General features: G+C 40.3%; 1 protein-coding gene across 1 annotated transcript in view; it reads left to right on the top strand.

Moving 5' to 3' along the window:
* si:ch211-197n1.2 (EF-hand calcium-binding domain-containing protein 6) overlaps positions 1-20450 on the top strand; it is a 105831-nt gene that overhangs the window by 49456 nt on the left and 35925 nt on the right. Inside the window, exon 12 of the mRNA XM_060833940.1 lies at positions 8699-8764. Coding sequence (XP_060689923.1) covers positions 8699-8764 — 66 coding nt within the window. The remainder of the gene's footprint in view (positions 1-8698; positions 8765-20450) is intronic.

The raw sequence follows: 20450 nt of genomic DNA, 5'->3' as shown, positions 1-20450 counted from the left end.
TTTAAGCTGTTAATTCTCTATTCCACTTTCCTGCCTTGTCGCCATAATCATCGATTCTCATAATGATTACAAATCTGTCTAAGTCAGCCTTGAATATACTTAATGTCCCAGCTTCTCCAGCCCTCTGCAGTTAATAATTCCATAGATTCACAACCGTCTGAGAAAATAAATTCTTCTTCATCCCTTGAATCAGATTTCCAGCATCCAGTATTTTGCTTTTATCCTCCTCATCATCTTTGTCTTAAGTGTGTGACTCCTTATTCTGAGATTATGCCCTCTGGTCCTAAATTCTCCCACAAGAGAAAACAAGCTCTCAGCATGTATTCTGTTAAGCTGAAGAATCTGATATATTTCAATGAACCTTTCTTCCAAAGGTTCATTCTTCTAAATTTCAATGAGTATAGGCCAAACCTCTCCTCATAACAAGATCCCAGGATCAATATAGCGAATCTTCTGTGGACTATCTGCAAAGGCAGTATATCTTTCCTTAAGTAAGGGGGCCAAAATTGTTCTGAGTATTCCAAGTGTGGTCTAACTCTGGATTTTGAGCAAGTTCCCTATTTTGATACTCTATTCCCTTTGAGATTAAGGCCAACAATCCACTATTACCTGCTGAACTTGTTGCAGGCTTTGATTGATGCATGAGGACCTTAAATCCCTCAGTGCTGCAGCTTTTTGCAATTTTTCTCCATTTAAATAATACTCAGCTCCTCTATTCTTCCTGCCAAAGTGTAATATCTCACACTTCAGTTTTGCCAACTCACTTAACCTGTCTGGATCTCTCTATAAACTGTGTGTCATCAATCATTACTTCCTATCTATTTATTGTCATCTGCAAATTTGACAGTAGTACAACCACTTGTATCATCTAAGTCATTAAATATTACAAATAATTGTGGCCCCAGTACTGAGCCCAAATGGCAATCCAATTGTTACAGGTTGCCATCCTGAAAATGCCTTTCTTGTCCATGGTTAGAGAATTGGTTAAGAAGATGGAGAGTCAAGATGAGGCGGGCATTCTCAGGATGGTAACCTGGGAATGGTGTGCCGCAGGAATCGTGCTGGGGCCACAATTATTCATGAAATGTATTATTAACATGGATAAGGAAAGTGAATGTACTGTAAAGAAGTTGACAAATGACAAAAACAAGTGGGAAGGCAAATGGTGAGGATGACACAGAGACTGCAGAATGATATAGACAAGGTAAGCAAGTAGGAGAAAACTTAGCAGATGGAAAAATATGAGGTCATGCACTTTGGCAGGAACAGTAGAGGAGCTACTAATTTAAATATTATTTAAATTGAGAATGATGGCAGAAAGCAACAGAAGGGAGATTTGAGAGTTGAAGTCCACGCATCACAGAAAGAAAACTAGCATCAAAGTTCAATTGGTAATAGGGAAGGCAAATGCAATGTTGGATTTTATTTGAAAAGGAATGGAATATAAAAGTAGGGAAGCTTTCCTGAAACTGTACAGGGCACTAATCAGACCACAGATGGAATGATGTAAATAGTTTTGGGCCCCCTTATCTAAGGAAACATACATTGGCCTTAGTGGCATCCAGGAAAGGTTCAGTTGAATATGGTGAAGGAATTAAGTACCATCACCATTACTGGAGAAATTGTATTAGACAATTAGTAGTAAACCAATGGGACTAAAGGCAGATAACTTCCCTGGCCCTGATGGCTTACATCCTAGGGTTCTCAAAGAAGTAGCTACATGCACTGGATGTAATTTTCCAAAATTCGTGGATTCTGGAAAAAAAAACAGAGATTGGAAAACTGCAAATGTGGCAGCCCTATACAAAAAGGCAGGGAGGCAAAAGGTGTATAACTAGGTGGATTAGCCTGATATCAATTGTTGGAAAAATGTTGGAATCAATTATTGAGAAAGCAAACTTGATTGGAATATGATTTTCAAAATGTTCTAATCAAGCAGAGTCAGCATGGCTTCACGAGAGAGAAATTGTGTCTGAGTAATTTATTAGAATTTTTTGAGGAAGTCTCAACCACTGTACTTAGAGGGGAACCAGTAATTGTGTTGTATTTGAACTTTCAGAAGACATTCAACAAATTATATTACAAATGGTTAAATCATAAGATGAGAACCCATGGTCTTGGCATGGACAGAGAATTAGCTAATGGCAAGAACTGCAAGTGAATTGAATTGAATCATTTATTGTCACTTGCATTTTACAGTGAATAATACAGTAAAATACAATGGAAAAACTTCAACTGTTGCCACAGTTTGGCACTATTTTAAACAGTTTAAGAATAAAAAGATATAGTTGAAAGAGACTGTCTTTATTCCATACTCTGTCTTTATTCCAGCTCGCCAATGACACGTGTGCCTTTACCCCTCCTCTACCACCTTGCCACTGCTGTAGCCGACTCACCAATGTAGGAGGTGTCACTCTTTAGGCACTATTTCTTCACCACTGGGCTCACCTTGGTAATATAGACAAAATAAAAATAAAAGAAAAAATTTGGCTTAACTATAGCTATCAAAATGCTTAACAAAATGATATAAGTATATTAACGAAAACTAATTAACGGTTCCAATATAGTAACACCCCAAAACACATCCTTGGCAAAGGTGAATTCAGCAAAATAGATTGTCTTGCACGCAATTCTAGAGGAAGAGAATCCCAGCTTTTAGCTGTAACAGAGAGAGGAGTAAGAGTTTCCACATCCAGCTTCAACATTCCAGCAACTGCAGAAAGCTAAAACCTAAAATTCCTGGTTCTGTGTGAGCGTGACCCTACCCATTTAGGCTGCTTCTATTGTTCCATCTTTAAAAAGTTTATTTTATTAGCTTTGAGCAGATTGCTTGGTGCCTCTGTACCAACCTTGCTTCATAAAACACATCTCATAACTGTCTCAACACATTGTGCTGGAGTGCAATTCTGCTGCCGTTGATTGCCCACAGTGCCTTATGGTTGCCCAGTCTTGAGTTGGTAGCTGTATCCCACTTCAATCTACACCATGGAGGTTATTCTCAATGTGAAGGAAGGATTTCATCTCCACGAGGATTCTTACTGATACTGTCATGGACAGATGCATCTGCAGTATATATTTGCCTAATATTGGTTCCCTCACCACCTGCCACAGACCCAGTCTAGCAGTTATTCTTTTTGGACCCGGCCAGCTCAATAAGTAGTGCTGCCACCGAGCATATTCTTCCTGGACATGAAAGCCCCCACCCAGAGTGTATTTTGCACCCTTGCCACCCTCAGTGCTTCGTCCAAGTGTTATTAAACTTGGAGGAGTACAGATTCATCAGCCATGGGAGGACAGTATATGATAATTAGCAGGAGGTTTCCTTGTCCATGTTTAACCTGAAGCCTTATTTTAAGAAAGATATCTATTAATTGGAAGTAGTTCGGAAAAGTTTCACCAGGATGATCCCCGGTATGGAGAGATTGTCTTATGAGGAAAGGCTAAACAGGTACTTACTTACAGTTAAGAGGTGATTTCATTGAAACAAATAGCATTTTTAAGATGTTTGACAGGGTAAATGCTGAGAGAATGTTTCCCTCATGGGAGAGTCTGGACCAGGGGGCATAGTCTCAGAATAAAGGGGTTCCAATTTAAGACAGAGATGAGGAGGTAATTGTTTTCTCAAAGGGTTGTGACTCTTTGGAACTCCTTATCACGGAGAGCTATGGGGGAAGAGTCCTTGTGTCTGTTTAAAGCTGAGACAGGCGGATTCTTGAACAATAAGGGAATCAAGGATTACAAGGAAAAGGGGAAATGCAGGAAAATAGACGTGTGGAATGTGGGCTGAAAATGTGTTGCTGGAAAAGCGCAGCAGGTCAGGCAGCATCCAAGGAACAGGAGATTCGACGTTTCGGGCATAAGCCCTTCTTCAGGAAAGGGCTTATGCCCGAAACGTCGAATTTCCTGTTCCTTGGATGCTGCCTGACCTGCTGCGCTTTTCCAGCAACACATTTTCAGCTCTGATCTCCAGCATCTGCATTCCTCACTTTCTCCGTGAGGAATATGGGATCCTATTGAAAGGCAGAGCATGGTTGAGAGGCTGAACAGCTTACTCCCATTCCTATTTCCTATGGTCGAGGCTGATTTCAGGTACGGTGGTACCATCTTATGAGGAGGGTTTGAGTAGGTTTGAGAGACTACTTTGTTGAAAAGTATAAGATTCTCTGGGTGAATTGACAGTGTAGATGGGGGAAGGTTGTTTGTCCTTGTGGGTGAGTCTAGGACCAGAGAGACTAATCTCTGAGTAAGGTGTTCCATATTTATGACAGAAGTGAGCAGGAATGTCTTCTTTCAGAGGATAGTGAATCTGTGGAATTCTATACCATAAAGGACAGTTGAGGCTGGTTGTTTAGCATTTGAAGGCTGACATAGACAGATTATTTAACCAGTAAGGGAATCAAAGATAGTGGGGAAAAGGCAGGTAAGTAGAGTTGAGGATTATCAGATCAGCATGGTCTCATTGAATGGCACAGAAGACTAGATGGGTTGAATGGCCTACTTCTGTTCCTACTTGTGGCCTATCCCAATTCTCTGTTATTAGTTTGCCAATCTTCTATCCATGCTAATATACTATCTCTAAAACAATGGGCTCTGTTCTTATTAAGTAGCCTTACATATGGTGTCATATCGAATGTCTTTTAGAAATCTAAATATATTGCTTATACTAGTTGCCATTTTTCTATCCTGCTTGTTACCACCTCAAAAAATGGATATCAATTTTGGCAGTAATAAAGCCATACTGGGTCCGCTTGATTGTATAATATATTATTAAGTGCTGTGCTGTTATATCCTTTATAATTGTCTCTAGAAATTTTCCAAATAACGTGCTAAGCTAATTGGCCTATAAGTTTCTTACCTTTCTTCCTGTTTCAATAACAGTGTTACTTTAGTACTTTTCCAATTCTCTGGGACTTTACAAATCTAGCAATTCTCAAAAGATTACTACCATTGTATCCACTATCGCTGTAACCACTTTCCTTTAATATCCGAGGATGCAGCCTATCAGGACCAGAGGCTAATTGGCCTATAGCCTCATTCATTTTTCTGGTACTTTTTCTCTAGTGATACTTTCTGTATTTGTTTCTTACTCACCTTAACTCATTTTTAAAAATTTTTGAAATGATATTAGTGTCTTCTACCACAACAACTGATGCAAATATTTATTCAACTCCTTTGCCATTTCCTGGTTCTCCCAGGTTAGGGCTAGCTGGTCAAGTCCCAAAGGACATAATACTAGACTGGGTCTGAAGCAAGTGGTGAGGGAACATACTTGATCTCATGCTTACCAACCTGTCTGCTGTAGATACATCTGTCCATGATAGTGTCAGTAACTATGGCAAAGATTTGTGATAAGCTAGTGGAGGAAAACCCTACCTTCACATTGAGAATAACCTCCACAGTGTTGCGTTATGTTGGACACATCTTGCTACTCAAGACTGGGCATCCATGAGACGCTATGGGAAATCAACAGCAGCAGAATTATACTTATTATTTCCCCAGCTCATTGTCTAAGGGAACTATATTCATTTAGACTTCTCTTTTCTATATATTTAAAGAAGCTCCTAGAGTCTATTTTTACATTACTTGCTAGTTTAACATCAAGTTTACTTTTTTCCGTCTTTGTTGTTATTTTTGTCATCTTTTGGTTTTTTTTAACTTTTTCAATCCTCTTGCTTATCACAAATCTTTGCCACAGTATGTTTTTTGTTTCAACTTCATATTATCATTAACTTCCTTTTTAACCCTGGTTGGTTTTGAGCATCCTTCTTCCTATATCCTGGAATATGTCATTGTTGTGAGACATTACCTATTTTCATAAAGGTAGGCCATTGTTTATCAATTGTATTTTCTGTCAAACACATTTTCTAGTCTGTTTCAGCTAACTCTGCCCTCAGACCCTTGCAATCACCTTTACTTAAACTTAGCACAAATTTTTAAAACCCAAATTTCTCATTCTCAAAGTGAATGCTAAATTGCACCATACTTTCATCACTGTGTCATGGGGGATCTTTTATTCTGAGGTCATTATTAAGCTTGCTTCATTACACATTATTGAACGTAAAGTAACCCAATCTCTGATTGGAGGGACAACGTCGTATTTGAGGAAACTGTCCTGAATACACTGAATTCTTCGTTGTAGTATCTTTGCCAATTTGATTATCTCAATTTACATGAATATTAAAGTCACCATGATTAATATATTGCTTATTTATATGCCCTCATCATCTCCTGATTTATTCCCTGTGCAACAATACAGTTCCTGTTAATGGCCTATCGACTACTCTCACCAGTGTCTGTTATTTGTTATCAACACCCCTTATTATTTCTTATCTCGTTCCCCTATGGATTCTACATGTTCTGATCTAAAATAATTCCTTGCTATCTTACTTGTTTCACTTCAAACCCACAAGCCACCCCACCACCTTTTCCTCACTGCCTGTCCTTTTGAAAAGTTACATACCCTGAATATTTCATTCCCAGCTTTAATCTCCTTCAAACCATGTTTCCATAATATTATAAGTTCATACCCATTAACCTTTATTTGTGCTGATAATTCACTTATTCTATTCTGAATATATGTGCATTTAAATAAAGCACTATTGATTTTGCATTTATTATCACTTTTCCCCTTTGACCCTATTTGCTGTTGTTTGTATGCTATTTCCCTTCCTGTCCGAGGATTTAACAAAACAGCTAATATAGTATATGCTGTCTAAGCTTCACACTTCAGCGTTTGGAGTATTATTTTGCAGCCTTCCCAAAGTTTCATCTGTTATTCATATCTGTAAAGTATCATAACTTGGAAATTATTTTAGAAATTTGCTTGTCTTACACTGGTGTACTCAGCCACATTGAAATTACAGCAAAGTAAAATCCAAGCTAGAGATCAAGTTGGTAAAGTGTATCCAGATGACATTTGGACCCATTTATAGCTCTAATTCATGATGTGTTTCTACTGAAATAAATCCAAATAGCTTTGCTAATTTGAAACTGATGTGGATTTTAATTTTAATTTATTTTTATTATTGACTTCTAATTGTGATTAGAAACAAAAGTCTTTCACATCATTTCTTTTAACCTGACATTGTTTCCTTATCCCTCATTTTTAACCTGCATTACTGATCTCTCTCTCTGCCCTCGGAATGGGAAACAGGGGGCCACATTCAGCTGTTTTGGTTTTCTTCAAGAAGGAACCTACTTGTACCTTTAAAATATTCAAAACCCTGCCACAGTGGTTCCTTGGGGAATAAAGTTCCAAAGCCTCATGGCCCTCTGAGGCAGAGAATTTCTCCTCATTTTCTCTCATGGGAAAAACCAGATTTAGAAACTGTGTCCCCTCATTCTAGTCTCTTCTACAATGGGAAATATCCCTTCCGCATCCATCCCATCAACAAGTCACATTAGAATCATATTTCAACAAGGTCTGGAATGTTATGGAGAAGAAAGTGAGGACTGCAGATGCTGGAGATCAGAGCTGAAAATGTGTCGCTGGAAAAGCGCAGCAGGTCAGGCAGCATCCAAGGAACAGGAAATTCGACGTTTTGGGCATAAGCCCTTCATCAGGAATGAGCTCTTGAATGTTATGCCCCAGTGAACCAGACTTTACACAGCTGTGTAACCTTTCATTGCTTGAAATATACATTGGGATTGAGTTGGCATCTGGGCACAATTTGGAAATCTTAATACAGGTTAAACTTAAGATTGTGCTAGTTTTATAAAATGTAAAATAGTGCAAATTTCTGTTCAAATTCATTTGCATATTGCCAAACAGAAAATCTTCTATCAATCAGTGCAATATAGCATCTGATTAGACTAGATTAGATTACCTACAACATGGAAACAGGCCCTTCGGCCCAGCAAGTCCACAACGACCCACCCAGACCCATTCCCCTACACTTACCCCTGACTAATACACCTAACACTACGGGCAATCTGTTTCTTTTTAGAAAAAATATTTTGATTTGATACATTGTTTTCATGTGTATGGAGGTTCAGTGAGAAGTGTTGTCTTACATGCTTTACAGGCAGATTATAATATTAAAGTGCATCAGGGGTAACAGAACAGAGTGCAGGATATGATGTTATAGCTGCCGAGAAGGTGCAGAGAGAGGTCCATTCAAAAATCTGATAACAGCAGGGAAGAAGCTGTTCTTGAATCTGTTTGTACGTGTATACAAACTTTTATATCTTCTGCCTGAAGGAAGAGGGTAGAAGAGAGTATAACTGGGGTGGAAGGTATCTTTGATTATGTTGGTTATGTTCCCGATGCAGCAGGAAATGTAGATGAAGTCAGTGGATGGGAGACTAGCCTGTGTGATGGACTGGGCTGTGTTCACATCTCTGTGGTTTCTATCATTCTTGGGAACAGCAGTTGCCATACTGTGATGTATCCAGATGGGATGCTTTCTATAGTGCATCTATAAAAAATTGTCAGTCTTCATGGGCACGCCAAATCTCCTTAGCCCTCTGAGGAAGTAGAGGCGTGGCTGTGCTTTCTTGACCGTAGTGTAGGTGGACCAGGACAGATTGTTGGTGATCGTTATTCCCGGGAACTTCACGCTCTCCCTACTTCCTCCTCAGCACCATTCATGCAGCTTTATTCCGATACATTCAAGAGTTGCAACATAGTACAGTTTCAAAAGGTAATTTTAAAATATACCTTTGCAATTTCACTTAATTTGCTCTTTCTAAATTACAGCAAAATTGACAAACTAGGAAGGAATATCGTCAGTCAACAGGAATTCCGAGCTGCCATTGAGAGCAGGTACACTTTGATGATCGTGTTTAACAAAAACTGAAGCATATTCAATATGTTTGAAAAGAGATGGAAAGAATTATACAATTTCAGTGATTGACAGTAATATTTTTCCCACTGTGACACGTACATGGATCTGCTGAAATGTGAACAGGGAGAAGTCTACTCATGTACCATGCCCATAAACCTCCAAAGTTGCAGTCTTCTGCAGCGACCTGTAAAGAAAATGATCAGTGATGTGAAGGCAAGGAGCTGTGACAATTGAAAAAGGAGAGGAAATCTTGTATTTATACCATATCTTATACAACATCTGAGTCTCTCAAAGCAACTGACAGCCATTGAAGTCATTTGAACTGTCACCTCTGTTACTATCTAGGAAACGTACCATCCAATTTGCACACAGGAAGCACCCACAAACAGCGATGTGATAATGACCAAATAATCTGTTTTAATATCATTGTTGAGTGATAAATACTGGTCAGCACCTCAGGGATAAGACCACCACACTGCTTCAAAGAATGCCATGTGATCTTGTCTATCTGCCTGAGAGAACAGACAGGGCCTTGTTTCAGTGTCACATCCAAGGGTGCAGCAGTCCTTCAGTGCCGCACTAGAATGTCAGCTAGATTACATGTTCAAATCTCTGGATGAAGTCATTGTCATAGGAGTCATTTATGAGTATCTTTAACATTAATCCTTATCTGCTTTCCTTCAGAATGCAAACTGCAGGGTTACAATCCTCCAACTTCTCTGGAACATTTCAAAATATTATTAAATGTGTGTATTTCATATTTCACATTATACTGTTAATTAGAGGGGTGTAAATAGCAGAGTCAGAAAAATGCTTTGAGAATTTTGTATTGTATGGTTTTGAGGAATTAATTTCCTTGAGCTAATAGATTCATTACCATTTTATATTTGCATCCGTTAAAAAAAATTCAATGCAGCATGCACAATAGATATGTGAGAAAAGCTATAGATAAAGGATGAAAAGGGACAGGAGCAACATGGGTATAAAATTGTCCGAGGAATAAGAAGCGGTGAATAATGTTCAGTAGGTATTTTCAGGCTGCAAGGAATTTTTGTGGTGGAGTTCCCCAGGGATCGATATTGAGACCCTTGCTTTTTCTTATACTTGTAAATGATCAAGATCTGAGTGTGCAGTGAACAATTTCAAAGTTTGCGGATGACATGAAACTGGGAGAATTATATATTATGAGGAGGACAGTGTACAACTTCAAAAGGACATTGACACATGAGTGGACTGGGGAGGTAAGTGGCAGATGGAGTTCAATGCAGTGAGGTGATATACTTACGTACAAAGAGCATAGAGAGGTAACACAACATAAAGGGTTTATTCTCTTACAAAAGGTGTCAGGTGCAGAGCAACCTAGCTTCATTGATGGAGGTGTAGAATGCAAAAGCGGAGAAGTTACGATCCACTTATATAAGGCACAGGTTAGACCTCAACTGGAGTACTGTGTACAGTCTGTGCACCATACAATGGATATGAACACATTGGAGAGAATTCAGAAGCTGTTTCCAAGAACGGTTCCAAAGATGAGAACTTCTATGATGAGGAAAGATTGAAGAAATTGGAACTGTTTCCCTTGGAATGAAGTTAGGAAGAGATTTGATAGAAGCTTTCAAAATTATGAGGGGTACGGACAGAGTAGATAGGCAGAAACTATTCACACTTGCAAACAAAGTGAGAACCAAGTAAATTAAAGCGAGCATCCAGTTGGATGGAAAAAAAGATACAATGTGGCAAAGACTGCCAAAAAGCCAGATTTTATTTTAATTCATTTGTGGGATTATGGGCATCACTGGCTGGCCAGAATTTATTGTGTATCCCGAGTTGCCCTTGAGAAGGTGATGGTGAGCTGCTTTCTCGAACTGCTGTGTCCACCTGCTTTGGGTTGACCCACAATACCCTTTGAGAGAGAATTTTGACCCAGCGACAGTGAAGGAAAGGTGGTATACTTCCAAGTCAGAATGGTGAATGACTTGGAGGGAAACTTGAAGGTGGTGGTGTTCCCATGTATGTGCTGCCCTTGTCCTTCCAGATGGAAGTGGTCATGGTCACGGTGCTGTCTGAGGATCTTTGATGAATTTCTGCTGCTACTGAGTGTCGGTGGTGGAAGGAGTTCTGCCTGTGGATGTGGTACAATTTGCCCTGGATGGTATCATGCTTCTTGAATGTTGTTGAAGCTGCACTCATCCAGGCAGTTAGGAATATTCCATCCCACTCCTGACTTGTACCTTGTGGATGATGGATAGGCTTTAGGGAGTCAGGAGCCATCGTATTCTGACCTGTTCCTATAGCCACTGTGTTTATGTGGTGAGCTCAGGATGTTAATAGTATGGAATTCAGTGATGTAACACCATTGCATGTCAAGGGACATTGGTTAGATTGTCTCTTATTAATGACGGTTGTAGCCTGGCACTTGTGTGATGTGAGTGTTACTTGCCACTTGTCAGCCCAAACCTGGATATTGTCCAGATCTTGTCACAGTTGAACATGGACTGCTTCAGTATCTGAGGAGTTGCAATTGGTGTTGAACATTGTTCAGTCATCAGCAAACATTCCCACTTCTGACCTTATGATCCATGAAAGGTCATTGATGAAGCATTGAGAAAGTTTTAAAAATCAATAAAAGATAACCAAAATAAATGAGGTGAGTAAACTAGCAAGTAACATAAGTGCTTCTTGATATATAATTTTAAAAAGAGAGTTCAAAGTGAATACAGACTCCTTAGAAAATGAGGCTGGAAAAGTAATAATGAGGAACCAGAGAATGGCAGAGGAACTGAATAAATCCATTGTATCAGTCTTTGTGGTGGAAGACATTATTTAATATTGTTGGAATGCTATTAATCAATGAGCTAAAGAGAGACAATAAATATCATTAGAGAAAAGATACAAAGGAAACTATGGCCTTGATGGATTACAACCTTAGATTTTAAAGAAAATAGCTACAGATATAATGGATGCCACAGTAGTAATCTTCCAGGAACCCTTAGATTCTGGAAAATTCCTAGAGGATTGGAAGTGGCAATTGTAACACGCTTATTTAAAAAGGGGAGATAAAAAGCAAGTAGCTATATGCTAATTAGCTTAATATCTGTCATTGGGAAGATATTAGAGTTTATTATAAGTGATATAATAGCAGAGCATTTAGAAATACATAATATGAAGTGGAATCAACCTGCCTTTATACAGGAAAATGGAGTTGAGGATTGTCAGATCAGCCATGATCTCATTGAATGGCAAAGCAGACTCAATGGGGCTGAATGGCCTGCCTCTTCTCCCACATGTTGTGGTCTTAACGAGAAGACACACTTTTAAAGTGCTTTGCAGAAGAAGTATGAGAATTAAATCTTTTCACACAGTGAGGGGTCTGCCTGAAATTGTGGAGGAGGAAAGTTCAACTGGGGCTTTCAAGAAAAAATTGGATGATTATTTAAAGAGAAACTATGTGGAGGTTATGGGGAAGAGGTGAAGGATTGTCAATGTTAAAATGCTCAGAGAGCTGGTGAAGACAGTGGTGGACTGAGTGACCTCCTCCTGCACTGGAAAACTCTGATTCTGTGCTTTACTCTGTTATACTGTGCTGTTTACATCATTCACATTAGACGTTTTCAGTTGTCTAATGATTTTCTTTATTTTAAGGCAACCACTAGGTGGCAGGTTAGCACTTTCTCATAGAATGGGTGGTTCTCAAAATGAGGCCCAGATAGTCAGAGACTGCTATCCCCCCTTAAGGGTCTAAAGCACTGACTTTGCAGGGCTGCCTCTGAATTTTCAGTTTCAATGGGAAATCCCCATCTCCCCAGTACTTTGCCTGAATATTTCCAATTCGGGGTGAGAATGTGGATATTTCCCCAGGAAATGTTAGACAATTTAAAGTCATGTATAACTCCTGGGTAACTATGCAATTGACCTTTCACCCCACCCTTTACTCACCACAACTTTTATCCTCACCCACTCACCCTCCCCACTCCTCACTAACCCTGTGCTTCCCGCCACTGACAATTCAACACAATCTGAGATTGTCTGATCTCCCCCAATTACCTGACCTTCACTGACCATCTGATTTCCCATCCCCAACCTCTGGCAACACCCCCTTCCTCAACCCTCAGCTCTTTCCCTCTGATACCCCTGACCGTTTCACCACCCTGGATCCTCCAACCCCTGTGACCGCCCTGACCTTCTGACGCCTTTCCCCTCCGACATCCTCTGAATGACATCATCCCCTCATCCTCCAACTCTTCTGAACCGCTGTCCCAACCTCATGACTCCAGAAATCTGCCTTGTTACCGCCATGCTATCTTACCCAGCTGGCACTCTACACACCTGCGGCACCCTGCCACTCTACCACCCTACTCACCCTACCCAAAGCTTTTCCATGTGTGAGTAAATAAAGAATAGGACAGCTGGTGTCGAAGAAAGGTGAGTGTGATTTGTCTTCCTCTGAAGATTCTGCAGCAAGAGCAAGGACTCCAAAAGAAGGTCATTCTCCATTTCTGAAGAGGCTAGATTCTAAAGTCCTGGTCTGAAAGATGGAGCTCCACCTTTAGGTAAGTAAGTTAGGGGTGGAGTGGCAATCCGATGGCAGTTGTCTCTCATTGGATAATACAGTTCCTGGTGGTTTTCTCTTTTGAGATACAATGCCATTGAGGAGAGATTCATAGAATGTGTACGAGATGGTTTTCTGGATTAATGCGGTAAGAAACAATTAGAGATCCATCTGAGATTGGATATTGTGTGATGAGGAAGGGATTTTGAGAAGATTTGTAGATCAGGTCAAGGTTCAGGTTGTACATTTGCTCCCTAAGCTGTCAGGTTTGTGTTCAGACGTTTCATCACCATGCTAGGTAAAGTGGTGTCTTTCTTCATCTGTATGTAGGGATACAAGTGATAAAGGGTCATCTTTTTCGGTGGCTAGTTGATGTTCATGATTCCTACCATTACCTTTGTCATCACAAAACGGAACAAATTAGAGGAAACCTACAATACCATCAACAACATCCTTACTGGCATAATTTTCACAAAAGAGGAGTAGCACAACAATAGACTTCCCTTCCATGATATCACAGTGGAACAAACAGTTAATGGAGAACTGCAGACCAGAATTACAGGAAAGCAACACTCACAGACCAGATACTTAACTACAGCAACACTCATCCCAACACCCACAAACAAAGCTGCATTAGGACATTGTTTAAATGGGCTACAACACACTGCAGCACCCAGGAACTACAAGCAGCAGAAGAAAAATACCTAGACAACATATTCAAGAAGAACGGGTAACTGATAAACACAGTCCACTGACTCTTAACAAACCCAAACAAATAGATGCAACATGCCCAGCGACTCTGGTCACACTACTATGCATCAAAGACATCGCGGAGATGACTACCAGACTACTCCGATCTTTTTGCATCATGGTAGCTCACAAATCTACTAACACACTGAAACAGCTCCTGATAAACCGAAAGGACCCTATACCAACAACCAGCAAAATGAATGTCATTTACAATATACCATGCAAGGGCCATAACAAACACTACATCGGATAGATAGGCAGAAAACTAGCCACCAGGATACACGAACATCAACTAGTCACCAAAAGACATGACCCAGTATCACTAGTATCCTTACATACAGATGAAGAAAAACACCACTTTGACTGGGGCAGCACATCCATTCTAGGAGAGGCTAAACAGAGACATGCACGGGAATTCCTAGAGGCCTGACATTCAAACTGGAACTCCATCAATAAACCCATCGATTTGGACCCATTTACCAATCTCTGAGAAAAAGAATTCGAAATGATATCACCCATCGTAAGAGACCAAGACACATAAACAGAAAGTGGGACAGAATGTTAACACTTCACCGGAGGCTCACTGATGATGTTACCTAGCATGGCGACAAAACGTCTGAAAACAAACCTGCCAGCTCAGTGAGCAAACTTACAACCCATAAGGAAGGGATAATTCGCAGTCTAGTTGTGCAAGGCCCCTTGGGGAAAAGTGACCATAATATGATGGAATTCTTCATGAAGACATTGTTGATTCTGATGCTAGGGTCCTGAATTTAAATAAAGGAAACTGCAATGGTATGGGTGCAAATTGGCTGTGATAAATTGGGGAATGTTAAAGCGATGATGGTGGTAAGCATTTAAAGAGTGAATGGAGGAACTGCAGCAATTGTACCTTTCTATTTGGCACTAAAATAAATTCGGCTAACAAGGAAAATTGGGGGCATTGTTATTTCCAAGGAAGCAGCATTAAATTGACCATAAAAAAGCAGCAGACCTGGGATTGGCTGCAGTTTAGATTTCAGCAAAGGAGGGATTGATTAAGAAAAGGAAAATAAAGAGGCAGAGTAAGCTTACGGGAACATACAAGCTAATTGTAAAAAGCTTCTATATGTGTGTGATGAAATTAATTATAGACAAATATAGGCTCTTTACAGTAAGAAATAGAGAAGTTATAATTGCGAACAAAGGGATGACAGACCAATCAAGTACATACTTTGGTTCTTTCTTCATGAAGGAGAACGCATTACATCCCAAAAATGTTGAGGACCACAGGGTCTAGAGAAAAGGAAGAAGTGAAGGAAATCAGTATTTTTAGGAAAATGACTGTGTTGGGGAAATTGATAGGATTATCAGCTGAAAAATCTCCAGGCCTGATAATCTACATCCTAGATTACTTGAGGAAGTGACCCTAGAAATAATGGATGTATTGATTGTTACTTTTCGAGGTTCTATAATCTCTGGAACCGTTTATATGGATCAGTGAGTAGCTAATGTAATCCCACTATCTAAAACAGCAGGTAGAGTGAAAACAGGGAATTAGACTAGTTAAGCTGACATTTGTAGTAGGAAAGGTGCTGGAGTCCATTATAAAGTATTTAATGGCAGAGTACTGAGAAGACAGTGACAGGTTTGGACGGTGTCAGCACAGATTTACATAAGAAAAATCATGCTTGAGGAATCAGTGAGAAATTTTCAAGAATGGCAGTCAGGAAATTTATAAGGATGGCAGTCAATGGCTAGTGGGCTACTTTAGGATCTGTGTTTGGACTCTGACTGTTCTCAATATATGTTAATGATTTATAGAGTTGTAGTCATAGAGATATACAGCATGGAAACAGACCCTTCAGTTCAACCCGTCCATGCCGACCAGATATCCCAACCCAATCTAGTCCCACCTGCCAGCATCTGGCCCATATCCCTCCAAACCCTTCCTATTCATATACCCACCCAATGCCTCTTAAGTATTGCAATTGTACCAACCTCCACCAATTCCTCTGGCAGCTCATTCCATACACGTACCACCCTCTGTGTGAAAACATTGCCTCGTAAGTCTCTTTTATATCTTTCCCCTCTCACCCTAAACCTATGCCCTCTAGTTCTGGACTCCCCCATCCCAAGGAAAAGACTTTGCCTATTTACCCTGTCCTTGCCCCTCATAATTTTGTAAATTAAATCAGGAAACCAAATGTATTATCTACAAGTTGCAGATGACTCAAAGCTGGGTGGGAGAGTGAACTGTGAGAAGGCTGCAGAGGTGCTTCAGTGTGATATATACAAGTTGAGTGAGTAGGAAGATGCATGGCAGATGAAATATAATGTGGACAAAAGTGAAAGTTTCCACTTTGGTTGCGAAATTAGGAAAGACGATTATTATCGGAATAGTGACAATTTGGGGAGGGGTGGCGGGGTATAACAAGACCTGGGTATCCTTCTACAGCAGTCACTGAGAATAAGCATGCAGGTGAGACAAAGAATGAAGAAGCAAATAGTACTTTGGTTTTCATAGTGAGAGTATTGGAGTACAGGAGAAGGGATGTCTTGTTGCATTTTTACAAGCATTGGTGAGATCAAAACCTGGTGTCCTTATCTGATGATGGGTGTTCTGGCTGTAAAAGGAGAATGAAATAAAGGTCTACCAGACTGATTCCTGGGATGACAGAACTGACACATGAAGAGAGACTGGATCAGTTAGGACTATATTCACTGGAGTTTAGATGAATGTGGGGGGACTCTCATAGAAAGCTATAAAATTCTGAACATGACCAGACAAGATAAGTGCAGGAAGGATGTTCCTGATGACTGGAGAGTCCAGAACCAGAGGTTACAGTCTGAAGGATGACACCTGGCATTGGGGTAGACCAATTAGGAGTGAACTGAGGAGAAATTTCTTCACCCAGTCTGTGGAATTCTCTGCCGCAAAAAGTGACGAAGGCAAAACATTGAGTGTTTTCGTGGAGGACTTTAGAAAGGTTCTTAGGGCTAAAGGGATCAGAGGGTGTGGAGCATAAGCAGAAACGAGGTACTAAGTTTGATGATCAGCCCTGATTGTATTGAATGGCGGAGCAGGTCTGAATTGCCTATTTCTACTATTTTCTGAGGAAAGAATGAAATATCAAAGTAAGAAAACTTGGTGTCAGTTACACAGGACAATAATGGGACCATATTTTGAATACTGTATACATTTTGGTCCGGTTATTTAAGGAAGGTAGAAAATGCATCACAAATAGCTCAGAGGTGGATTACCACATTAAAACCTAGAATGAGTGAATGTTTTATGAGCATAGATGGACAGGGTGAGTTTGTTTCCATTGGCGTTTCAAAGAGTGAGAGGTGACTTGATTGAAGTATATAGTCTTGACAAAGATGAAACCTGGGATGTCAGAGGTTATGAGGAGAAATTATACAAATTAGGCTTGTTTTTGAAAAAAATTAGAAGGTTAAAGGGTGATCTGATCAAAGTCTTCAAGATAACAACAGGAAAAGATAGGGTAGATAAAGCTAAACTATTTCCATTGGTTGGGGATTCTAGAACTAGGGGGCATAGTCTAAAACCCAGGGCCAGACCATTCAAGAGAAGCCTCTGCATACAAAAGGACAGTAGATATTTGGCACGCCCTTCGACAAATGGAAGTTGATGCTAGATCAGTACTTAATTTTAAATTTGAGATGGGTTGTATTTTTTTGGTTAAACAAAGGTATTAAGGGATATGGACCAAAAGCAAATATATGGAGTTAGACTGCAGATCAGCTAGGATTTCATTGAATGGTGGAATAGGCTCAAGAGGCTGAATGGCCTACTCCAGTTCCTAAGTTCACAGATGGCATTTAACCCTGAAAAGAGTGAGGTGATCCACTTTGGAAGAGAAACAAGACAAGGGAGTACTCAATGAATGGCAGAACATTAGGAAACTCAGAGGAAGAGACTGGTGCTTGTCTACAGATCCCTAATGGAGGCATGTCAGGTTAATGAGGTGATTAAGAAAGCAGGAGACTTGTCTGTATCAGTCATGGCACAAATTAAAAGAGTGGGGAGGTTACGTTGGAACTGTACAAAACTTTGGTTAGGCCACTTTATGGTGGAGTGCTTTGTGCAGTTTTGGTGACTCCACAATAAGAAGAATATGATTTCACTGGAAAGGGATGCACAGGAGATTCACCTGGAGGTTGCCTGGGATGGTACAGTTTAGCTATCTAGCTTGGAGCAGAGAAGACTGAGAGCATACCTTATGGAGGCGTGCAAGATTATGAGGAGCATGGACAGCTTGGATTGGAAGCAAGTTGTTCCTCTTAGAAGAAGGGTCAATAACAGGGGGCACATTTCATGGTGAAAGGCAAGTGGTTTGGAGGGGATTTGAGGAAAAGAAAATTCACCCGAAGGGTGCTAGGAATCTGGAATACACTCCCTGAGAGGGTAGTTTGGGTGGGAAACCTCACAACCTTTAAAAAGTACTTGGATGAACACTTGAAGTGCCTCAACATTCAAGACTATGGGTCGAGAGTGTGATGCTGGAAAATCACAACTGGTCAGGCAGCATCCGAGGAGCAGGAGAGTTGACGTTTCAAGCATAAGCTCTTCATCAGGAATAAGGCACTCATGAAGTATGTGGTGCTTGAAAAGCTGTACTTGCCCAGCACCACACTCTCAACTCTAATCTCCAGCATCTGCAGTCCTTGCTTTATCCCTATACAAGGCTATGAGCCAAGTGCTGGAAAGTGGGATGAGTGAATGAGATTTAGAGTATAGTTTTTTTTAACAATGCTGACTTGATGAGTTGAAGTGCCCTCTTACATACTGTGTGATTACATGGCTCTCTGGGACACTTGCCATTAAATTGATCCAAAGCTGAGTTTGACAGATATTTGTAATTGACCAAGGATTCAAGGGCTATAGGGAGAATGCAGAAAAGTGGAGTTAAAACCAGAGCCAGATCAGCCATGATCTTATCAAATGGATTAGTAGGTTCAAAGCACAGAATAGACTATTCCTCCTCCTAGGTCATATGGTTATATGTTCTCAGTCCTAAAACATTATTAACATCTTAGCAACATTTATTGTGGAAATTTTCTGGGATTTTCTCCAAAGAGGAGTGAGTGAGTGCTGTGCCATTCTATCTTACTGATAACCTGATAGGATACCACAGGAGAAAGGGAGTGTCACGTCATTAGCCATCTTTACTAAAGGAACCCCCCCCTCCCCCCATGATTTGCAGAAAGAATGGAAGGAGAGGATGAGGCCAGGCAGAACAGCACCAGCTGCTGCATGAGAGAGAAACAGTAGGATGAGTTTGACTCCTTTTACCTTTAGGATAAGGACATCCTACTCCACTGGGGTTTCTCTTTCAGGGTCTGTGGATCTTCTTACTCATTCGCTGAACCATCCTGAAACTGGTCCATCAGCCATTACCCCCCCTCAACTATAATGGAGATGGATGTGATGAGTCCACATATACAGCATGAAAAATAGTGTATCTAATTGCCACTTGAATTGCCACTAGTCCACAGTATGGTAAACAAACAGGTCCAAAATTGCATCTTCAAATCACCTTTCAGTCAACATCTTTTGAGTACATCTATTGACTGGTTTGACATTTCTTCAAAGTAAACCATATATATCTATTCAATCATACCATTTCATTGGTACTGTGCTGAGGATTTGAAGGATCAAGAATTAAAGGACCTTAAGGAATATTTTCCACCATTAGAACCATTTACTGGTCCATCACAGTAGCTGACTTCCAGAAGGCGATCAATAAGCAGGTCATCTCCAGTTTCCCCAACCAGTTAGGGAGGGTGGGCAAGTTAAATTGGTCAGAGGGTCAATCCGCTGATTGACAATTCAGGTGCTATGAAGGCAGTCAATATGCAGCTGAGGAGAAAGCCTCAACTTAGAGCTTCCAAAACTGATCACGAGGAAAGGCAGAGGAACTGAAAAACATTTCAATTCCCTGAGCACTAACTGTGACAGCAGCCTCCAGGAGCTGCTGTTTGTACACCAGCACTTTCCAGGTGTTTCACCATTGAAACAATACTCCATTCCTCCTACATTATGATCAATCCACCATGTTTTTGCTCACTCACACAGCCTGTGAAGCATCATTGCATCTTCCTCTTGGCTAATATTTCTGCCTGATTTTGTGCCATTTGCAAACTTGAAAATATTGCATTTAGTCCCCACATCCCAGTCATTGTAAGAAATTGTAAACAGCTAGGGTCCCACCACTGATCTTTATGGTACCCCACTAGTCACAGCCTGCCATCCTGAGAATTCATTGATTCCTAATTATTGGTATCTTTCTATTAACCAATATTGATCCATGCATATTGTCTCAATCCCTCAAACATTAAATTTGAGAGACATTATCAAA

The sequence above is a fragment of the Hemiscyllium ocellatum genome, chromosome 2 (assembly GCF_020745735.1).
Source record: "Hemiscyllium ocellatum isolate sHemOce1 chromosome 2, sHemOce1.pat.X.cur, whole genome shotgun sequence".
NCBI classification, from domain to species: domain Eukaryota; kingdom Metazoa; phylum Chordata; class Chondrichthyes; order Orectolobiformes; family Hemiscylliidae; genus Hemiscyllium; species Hemiscyllium ocellatum.
The sequence above is the reverse complement of the archived record's forward strand: the minus strand, read 5'-3'. Positions and strand labels throughout refer to the sequence as shown.